The sequence below is a fragment of the Sardina pilchardus genome, chromosome 8, assembly GCF_963854185.1.
Source record: "Sardina pilchardus chromosome 8, fSarPil1.1, whole genome shotgun sequence".
NCBI lineage: Eukaryota > Metazoa > Chordata > Actinopteri > Clupeiformes > Clupeidae > Sardina > Sardina pilchardus.
The window spans coordinates 25,452,361-25,462,173 of NC_085001.1; the positions used below are offsets into that span (position 1 = coordinate 25,452,361).

At 43.5% G+C, this 9,813-nt stretch overlaps 1 protein-coding gene across 2 annotated transcripts in view; it reads right to left on the minus strand.

Annotated features, from left to right (window-relative positions):
• Positions 1–528: 528 nt before the first annotated feature.
• grk5l (G protein-coupled receptor kinase 5 like) overlaps positions 529–9,813 on the minus strand; it is a 45,276-nt gene continuing 35,991 nt past the window's right edge. Inside the window, exons 9-16 of one of the 2 annotated variants that reach the window (XM_062543379.1) lie at positions 9,457–9,647; positions 8,962–8,999; positions 8,778–8,867; positions 7,480–7,688; positions 7,140–7,277; positions 4,840–4,977; positions 4,478–4,614; positions 529–3,716 (exon numbers count right to left, since the gene is read on the minus strand). In XM_062543379.1, coding sequence (XP_062399363.1) covers positions 3,668–3,716; positions 4,478–4,614; positions 4,840–4,977; positions 7,140–7,277; positions 7,480–7,688; positions 8,778–8,867; positions 8,962–8,999; positions 9,457–9,647 — 990 coding nt within the window. In that variant the 3' untranslated portion in view covers positions 529–3,667. The remainder of the gene's footprint in view (positions 3,717–4,477; positions 4,615–4,839; positions 4,978–7,139; positions 7,278–7,479; positions 7,689–8,777; positions 8,868–8,961; positions 9,000–9,456; positions 9,648–9,813) is intronic. The other variant, XM_062543378.1, reaches the window with a different exon arrangement.

The window sequence follows — 9,813 nt, forward strand, 5'->3', positions numbered from 1 at the left end:
GCAGTCGAAGCATTTAGCATTGTGAATTTAACACTCACAGCTGCTAATATTCATGTTGCCCACATACATACCGTGTAGTAGCACAAGGAAACACACTCGAGGAAATCAGACGCACACATCGAGTTCCTCAGGCCAGCCCCGTTTAATCAGACCATATAGGACTCATCGGATTTTTCACATGCAATCAGTATCTTACAACCAGTCCCTATTTAATCCTATGAAACAGTATGTACTGTAAGTGTGTTGCTGAACAAGACAATGAACAATGCTTAACACAGAAGGTGCAAACTTTAATCTGGGCATAGCCTGCACTGTTTTTGGAGGGAGGCACTTCACTGATTCTCAAATGATTGTATTGTTGGAAATGTCTTCATGAAAAGGAAAGCTTTGGACTATTTGGACAATAATATGAATAATCCCTTTTAATGATGGCCAAAACATTTGATGGAAACTTCCCTTTGCTGTAAATAATCTCTGTCACATCATGTTATGTAGTCAATCATGTTCCCCTGGTTAGCATTTCAGAAAGGAACAAAGGTTTATGGTTGAAGGTATACTTGTTGAAGGCTTTGGTGATGGAGAACTAGCTGACCACACAGTCAAGACTGACATTAGGATTTCTGAACACATCGTGAACTCGGTCATCTACCAACTACCCATCAAGGAAGATGAAAACCTATAAAAACAGGGAGTACATGACAAGCAACAACACTGAATTTTTCTTACCCTCATTCTAATAATGAATTGGTCCAGAAGTATGGTTGCACTTTACTTGAAGGTATCTACAGAAGTGTGACATGACACTGTCGTGAACGTGTCAAAAACATCTTCAACAAGTTATAAACGTTAATGACACAACGCTTCTGTCATTAAGTGTCATTCGGTTTTTGTCATGACAAGTTAGAGTTAGTGTCATGTCACTCTTCTGTAGATACCATCAGGTAAAGTGTTACCAGAAGTCTTTGTAGCTTTAACCGAAGAATTCTGCTATGTCGGCAGTCCAACTTTAAAGACGAGGAACCCTTCAAGTCACATACAATGCTGTAACACCAGCAGAGTGACCAAATAATATGGTGCAGATTATGATAATAAATAAACTGGATGCTACAGATGGTGTATGTTTATAATGGTAGACTGTAGATAATTTTTAAATATACAAAATAGGATGTGTACTTTCCAATGCCTACACAGTGTTCAGATATAAAAGGCCCTTGTCCCACAACGGTAACTGGGTCTCAGTGTCTGTGGAAAGGTAACTTATTGTCAAATGACTTCTGATGTAATGTAATGTTTGCAATGTTTTCAGCACTCTAATCACACTAAAAGGTTATTCTCTAAGTCAGCTGCGCACAAGAGCAACCGGCTTCCTAACAAACAAATGTATCTCAATAGCACTGAATGTCCTGAAATGTATAACTTGGTCCAAAAGCAGCCTGAAAAACTAATTTCTGTTACAAATTCACGAAGGCAATACAATTTGTAGATGAAATGCTGTTGACGTTGAGGCAACAGTGGAGAAATGCTTGTAGATAGCTAAGTGCAGCTCTGCGGTCTTTGTGAACGCGAGAGTTGGTTGGTTCCTAAAAGAGTTCCTTCAACACAGGAAGTCCTGAGTTTATGGGTGTGGCACTTGAACTTCCAATCTTATCTCCCCGTCACCCCAGCAAGCTCCTATTGGTGTTCTGGAGCTTAGAGCTCTTTAGGGCAGATATAGTGTTGAATGTTGTTACTGTAAAAAGAGTCAGGATCCACAGCAAAACAATGTCATAAGCCATGTCATTTTTTTTTTTCTTAAGTCTAGTTACTTTTTAACGTAAGGGAAAGGTGGGTGGGTTCCTCTGGCACTGTTGGAGACGAGCTCCCTGTCAAGTTTATTTCAAACGTGGGTGCAATGCTGCAAGTTCCCTGTCAGTTTTTTTTTCTTCTTTTTTTACATTTCTCTCTCTCTCCCTTAATTTCCTCCTCTCTTTCCATGATTCCCCCCCTCTTCTCCTGTTTCTCTCTCTTGTGCTTCAGTTCTATGCTTTTTTTTGTTTTTGTTTTCTAATTTGCATGTGCAGTGAGGTTTCAGCGCCTCTCTCTCATCCCGACTGGACTCTTGTCTGTGTTACGTCCTGGGGCACTCCTATATGTCTGACAGCGTATATCGTTTATTTACGGACATGATGGATGGATGGATGGATTGCTGGTGTTCTGTTGCGTTTCCATTGGCCTTCAGTAATCGCGTGGGCGCTCCTTCATCCTCTGTTCATAGCACACCTACTGTAACACAGGATTGCTCACTGATGCACTATATGCGGGGGTCAGTATAATGTACTTAGGCACTATGTAAGGGAGTCTTCTATAAAGCACACTACATTAACCTAGAGGCATCCGATGGCAATGTCAAAAATCAAAGACTGCGCTGTGGAATGCCAATAGGGCATATATATATATTTACACACACACACTATCCTTGAAGTGTACACTATATTTTAAATGTACAGTATGTTTTAAGTGTACACTATCTTTAAGTGTGCACCAAATAATTCACTAATCAAGTGTATTCAATACAGGGGGCAATGTTCAGATGCACCATCTCCCTTGAGATAGTGAGGCTGACCCTTTCTCCCTTTTTGTTGACTGGAGGAAGTAAAGCTGCCAATAATCAGTTAGCCGATCTATGATTGGTTGACGGCAATAAAAAAAACTTTCACTGACTGCCTCTAATTTCTGGTTCTCTGAAGCAAAACGTCATCTCCTTCTCTGCCGACAAACATGGTGATCCTCCAAAGCAAACGGGGGCAAAACGGGACTAATATGCTGTCGGAACGCTATCTTTGGCCTGAGAATATGCGAGGCAGTGCACATTTAGGGCTGAGGTTGAGGTTGGCGGCGTTGTCTGTTTCGTCTCAATAGCCCACGAGAGTTCTTGGGAGAACGAGGGGGAACAGGAGACGAAGGGAAGAGAGGAGAGAGGAAGTGTGTCTGTGTGTACATAGGCTTTACAACAGAGTTGAATTTGTTTACACATTAAAACAAAAGCATTCAAAGGAGACCAAAAATCATAACCACACTCTCCTCTTGTTCTGTGGGATGGTGCGGACAGAAGACCTCTCCAGTGTCCACTTTCGGTGTCTTCTTTCATATTTGTTTGAGGTCAGTGCCACACCACCAGCATCCTGAGGGCTTGTGTCTCTGTCTCCGTGTGTGTGTGTGTGTGTGTGTGTATTTGATTGTGTGGGCAGTGGGGTCTCTCTTTCTGTGTAAGATTGTGTATGTATGTGTGTGTGTGTGTGTGTGTGTGTGCAGAATGAGGGTGTTGGGTACTGAAATATTTCCTCCTAAAATTGTGTTTAATCTTATTTGTTTCATGAAAAGCGTCTCAAACAGTTCAACCGAGGTCTGGGTGTGTGTGTGTGTGTGCGCATGTATGTCTGTCTGTGCACCTGGCAAATGCCAAGCCCGTTGGTATGGTAGTTGATTGGTTGGTTGGTTGGTTGATCGGAGAATTCTGGCAAACCCCAGCTCAGTGACAGATGAGAACAGTCTGCTGAAATTCAGTCCTTCTGTCCTCCGCCTCGCTCTCTCTCTCTCTCTCTGTCGGTCTGTCTCTGTCATGCTCTCCGTCTCACTCCGCTGGCCTCCCGCCACTAGGGGGCAGAGTTTGACATGGAGTCCACAGAGTTCACACTGGAAGACGAGACTCTGATGTTGGCGATGGACACCTCTGGGTGCTGAAGGGGAAAAGTAAATGGGGAGAGAGAAAGAGAGGTGGACACAAAAACAGGAGAGAGTGTGTTAAGCGAAAGTGTGCGTATGACCTTGCGTTAGCATTGCTGTGTGTATTGAAAATATACTGTATCAAAATTCTAACATACAAGTAAGTAAGATGAGGGCGCAAATGTGCCAAAAATCAGAAGGGGATATTAGGTATACCAAGCTAATATTTTGGCTAAGTTAGTTTAAATGGTTACTCTTTAGGTGGTAAAAGTTTGGAGCAAATCTGAGATGGTCAAGCAGGAGGCATTTTTTGAATTGAGGTGGAATGACCCAATTCTAAAATATGAGGTCTATGAAATTCTTTCATATGCACTTAAACTATTTCCAGAAGTCCTTGGTAACCTGCTCTACCGTTACTCATAGCCTACTTCTGAATGTTACTAACAGTCCTAGTGCATTGTTTTGATTAATTAAAGCAGAGTTATGGCTATTTTTCACTGTGTACCGTCTTCTTCCTAGCTCAAGAAGTGTTAACATAGGGATTCATGAACATGCCCCCAGAGAGTATCACTGGTACCTACAGTTATTTGAAATGGGCAAAAGTGTGTTATGTCTAAAGTAAGATATGACTGGTGTCTGTGTGTCTGTGTGTCTGTGTGTCTGTGTGTCTGTGTGTCTGTGTGTCTGTGTGTCTGTGTGTCTGTGTGTCTGTGTGTCTGTGTGTCTGTGTCTGTGTGTCTGTGTGTCTGTGTGTCTGAGAGCATGGGTCGCGTGCCTCACATGTCTCCTGAAGATCCGGTCCAGTAGCCTGCGGCGGGGAGGTTCTGGAGGCTGGTTCCAGTCCAGGTCTGGAGGACGGACACCGTCTAGCCCAAACACATTCAGGTCACTGAAGACCTCTGTTTCTATCATCTACAGATAGAGAGATAGAGAGATAGAGACAGAGAGAGGGAGAGAGGGAGAGAGGGAGGGAGGGGGGAAGGGAGAGGATGAGGATGGCAACGTGGATATGGGGAAAGAAGAGAGAGTAATATCAATAAAAGAAATAAAAATAAGACAGATGTTTATATAAGTGTATTTCCTCTCTTAAACATGACTTGAGGCATAAGTGTCCTGCCCTCGTCCCTCTTGGCCTACCTCATTCTGCCAGGGGATGGACACGCTGCCAGTAGCAAATTTGAAGTAGAAGTCATTGTCTGTTTGGTCCAGGTTCACGCCTTTAACCGTGGAGAACTGCTCAATGTCGAGGACATCTTTACAGTATACAGCCCTGGGCTACAAGCAGGAAAAAAAGAGTGAGAGAAAGACAACTAAAGTTGTTATTCAAGGTAAATGATACAATGGACACAACAGATAAGGGATAAAAAGCAGAACACTTCTGCAAGGCCAACTTGCTACCTGTTGATATTTCAATAGTCCAATGCATCAGAATTCACCACAAGGTTGACTTTCATTCATACCTTTCTTCAAGTATTCCACACAACTTCCACACAAACTAACTTCATTTACATATTTTACAATCCACTATTTTACCGATTTGTGTGTGAAGTGGATTGACGTAAAATCTATGAAAGGTTCCATGGTGTGCACCAGGGGCGTAGCGTGCGACGGTGCAGCCGGTGCGTTGCACCGGGGCCCCTGAGCCTCGCAGGGCCCTTTACATGTCGGAATTTGCCCCGCGCCTCCTAGCCTTCCGACATAAAGTCAAGTATTGTCATCAATGACGCCGTCTCTTCGTTTATATCCATATTAGCGAACTGATTGCTATTTAAATCCTTCACTATCTCCTACAACTTGGTCTCATGGTGGCACCTATCCATTCCCCAATTCTTGTATTTTCTCCTACTTTCCATATCATTTTGATTTTACTAATGACATTTCAATGTTAGAATCAAAATGAATCAATAAAACTAATACCATTAATGATTATTTTATCGTCAACTTACAAGATGTTGTAACATGGCCTGCTGGGAAATCTGTTTGTCCAGTCATAACATTTTTACGTCATCTCTGATCATAGGCTGCTGCACATGCTAGCAAATGTAAACAGGTATAGGCTACTACTCTTACTAAAGTCGTGGAAAGTCAGCAAATTAATAAAGACAAATCTGAGGAGTGCCATGGGTCAGGGAGCGACTGAGTGGATTGGCCATACTCTCCATCGAAAATGACAGGGCGAGGAAATTGGATTTCACCACAATAGTGAACGAGTGTGTTCTTTGATGAGGTCATTGTTGTGCTGCAAGGGAACGTGGTGTGTTCAGTTGAATGAATTTGTATGCATTCTGTTTTTGATCGTAGGCTGTGTGCAAGTTACGCAAATAGTCGCTGTCCATGTAATAATGACCGTGCGTGCGTTCTTTCCCTCTGTGGTCGGTCGGTGTGTGTCTTGAGATATACAGGGATGGGTCGAGATAGGGGGGGGGTCCAGCGCCAGACTTGCACCGGGGCCTTGCGCAACTACGCTACGCTACTGGTGTGCACTCTGCCAGAGAAAGCCTAACAGTGAACTCTGCAGAGTGCATGACTCACAAGCAGCCACTTCTCACCATTCATTGTCAACCGTATTAACCACTGTCTGACAACACTGACAAGGAACAGAGCTAGTAAATGCAAGGTATGATTACTCATCAATACGTGGTAAATCTACAGTGTTTAGAGGTCAAATTAAAGAAACACAATATATTACAACATTACTGGCCATGAAGCGTATCTTACAAATCGGTGGACAGTAACTGTCAGCAAACAGCAGAGTGGAGGGCATGCTTGGTCAATTGTATACATGTATGCAGCTGGGTTGCCAATGCCATTAACTTTTCAAAAGCAAACTTTACTTTTGAAATAGGAAATCTAGTGAGAAGAAACCTAAAGTCTTCCAATAAGTCCAATATGAAATAGATTTTCTAGACAGGGGCGTATTGATGATTGAGTTAAATACGACTAAGACTGATGGAAATTGATTTATTCACAATAAACCGCATTTGTTGAAATTGAACTACCTGTCAATGTTTAACTTGCCCTGACCGACTCTAGTTTTGAACTTGAACTCCTCCATTGATTAAGCGAATGTTCATGCTTTATTTGCACAACACAGTGGATGCAAACGCGCAGACTTGCATTTCTTTCAGCCTAATTCTCATGGAAGCTCTTAAAATATGCGAATGAGTTATATGGAAAAGCAGCCAAGTGTGGAGGCGGCAGAAGGAATACAGAAGAGAGAGAGAGAGGAAGCGAGAGACCGAGAGATAGATAGATATACAGACAGACAGACAGACAGACAGACAAATAGATAGATAGATGGATAGACAGATAGATAGATAGACAAATAGAGACCGCGTGCAAGAGAGAGATAGTGATAGAGATGAGAGAGAAAAAGAGAGAGAGAGAGAAAGAGAAAGAGAAAGAGAGAGAGAAAAGGATGCTAAGTGACCACTCACATCAGGCACAAAGGAAGGATCAACAATGCCGGCCTCCAGCCTCTTAAAGTTGATGCACTTGAAGAAGTGGTGCGCTTTGACTGACGCTCCCCCGTCGGACTGACACCCCAACCTTTGCTTGGGGTCTTTGGTCAGCAGCTGGACACAGAACAACACAGAGAGAGAGGAAAAAGATAGAGAGACATAACATAAATGAGTAGTTCAAGTACAGTACATTTCAAAAATGATGTATACTGTATGTATTAATGTGAGTTTGTATATCTTCTTGGCAATGCTCTCTGCGTGACAACAGTGTTTGCGTGGATGCGTCTGAACGTGTCCTGGGCTGGCTGTGCCTCACCATCCTGCAGATGGCTTTGGTGTCCTCGGTGAACTTATCGCTGTACTCCTCCTCCTCCTCCAGCACCCTCTTCTCCACCTCCTCGCGCTTCACCCGCTCCTTGCGGGCGCGGAACGGCGAGCGGCCGGCGGTCATCTCGTAGACCAGGCAGCCCAGGCCCCACCAGTCCGGGCTCATGGTGTACTTCTCGTTGTTGATGACCTCTGGGGCTGTGTGCGGAGAAGGACCACAACACAACACTAAGGACACACACGGAGACCACCAGCAGCAGTAGCGGCACCCTTGCACTTAGTGCAAACGGAAGGAAAGCTATTGATCAGCATCCATCAACATCTGAAGGGGGCCATCACATGGCACACGGCATGCACTGCACTCACCGCTAGCTTGCTCTTGCTTGAGGTAACGCTCTAGTGATTTTTGTTGTGGTTATCGCTGGGCTCCGCGCAAAAGACCACTGACTTACAGCGCGCCGCGGGGTCAAAGTTCAACATATTTCAACTTTGACCGCGGTACACGCAAGACAGCAAAGCGGCAAAATGCCGTCGGCCAGTTCTTGCACGCTCAAACCATTGAAAGTAATGGGTTTCATATCGCATGCCATGTGCAATGTGATGGGGCCTTCACTTGCTTGTTCCCAAACAAAAATGAATCACTCAGACATTCATACTGTATGTATGTGTGTGTGTATGTACTGTATGTGTGGGCCGATGCTTATCCTTCACAGCTGATGCTTGCCCTTCACAGCTGAAACAGTACTTTGCAGACAAACACTCCACGTCGTGTGTGTGAGTGTGACTTTGAGTGTGAGTATGCATGTGTGTGCGTGTGTGTGATTTTTATGTTCATCTAATTAAATCATTCATCTGAAAGGCTCGTAAATTCTAATAAGCTGACCAGCACATGCATATGGGAACTGGAAGCAATTTCACCCACATTTGGTATTAATGCAGTGAATGTCATGAGAATGGTCTAGTCTGATCATAGATCACATTCTTGACAGGCAGAATTCATGCATCACGTGGAGTGTTTGTCTGCAAAGTACTTATTGTGAGTCAAGAAACAGTTTCAGCTGTGAAGGGCAAGCATCAGCTGTGAAGGATAAGCATCATCACCTCCTTGATGTTAGAACTGCAAAGACAATGAAATGCCAAGACTACTCCATGAAAGCAATACTCTGACATGCAAGTGCCTGCGCTGTTTGCTTTTCCTGCATTACCAATTAGACAGGAAGTACTTCACAGAAATGCAAAGAATACATGACGGAGGCCGACATATCACTGAAAAGTTGCTTGGCTTACCCATGTATCCCACTGTGCCTACACGGCCTCTGATTGGCTCGCCATTCACCAGCTTGATAGCCAATCCCAAGTCAGATATTCTGAGGTGGCCTTTGGAGAGCAGAGCAGAATGACAGTTAGCAAGTAACTGCTGAATAATTAGGTGATAACAACAGTGGCGGAATTGTAACAAATAAGTACTCACCATTGTCATCTAAAAGAATATTCTCTGGTTTTAAATCCCTGAAGTAAAGGAGAAAGAAAAAGAAGAGTAAACAAATAGGCTTGCAGATATATTTGAAAAAAAATATGTGTGTGTGTGTGTGTGTGTGTATGCATGTGTGTATGTATGTATTTTGGGATGACTGCACATTTGTATGATGTCATACACAGTTGCTGAGTGACATTCAAATGAGTTGATGATCATATTCAAAATTAAAAGACCACTGCAATTTGAATATGACCGTCAACTCATTTGAATGTCACTCAGCAAACGTAGGATAACAGTTGTCTGTGTCTTGCACAGTGTGCAGTGGTCTTAATTTTCCCCAGAGGTAAGTACAGTATGCATGTACTGTATGCACGGTATGTTCATGTCTGTGTATAAGATCACAACACTGGTGTGTGCATGTTTAAGTGTGGATGTGTGTTTATCTGTGTGTGCGCGCGAGCGTGTGTGTGTGTGTGTATGTGTCCTCACCTGTAGACGATGCTCTCTCGGTGCAGGTGTTCCAGGCCACAGCAGATCTCTGCTGCATACAACTGTACACGATCTCTGTCGAACCCTGGCGTGCCCATGTTGTAGATGTGGAACTTCAGGTCACCTCCATTCATGATTGTCAGCACCAGGCACAGCGCATCTTTGGTCTCATAGGCGTACGCTAAGCTCACCTGGTCAACAGTAAACACAAGACACTGTAAATAACAACACCACATACAGAAATACAGAGATCACGGTATGTTGTATGGTTATGGTTATGGTTATGGCTATTCGGCAGACACCTTTCTCCAAAGCGACATACACATAAAAACAATACAATCATGAACTTAGCAGTGA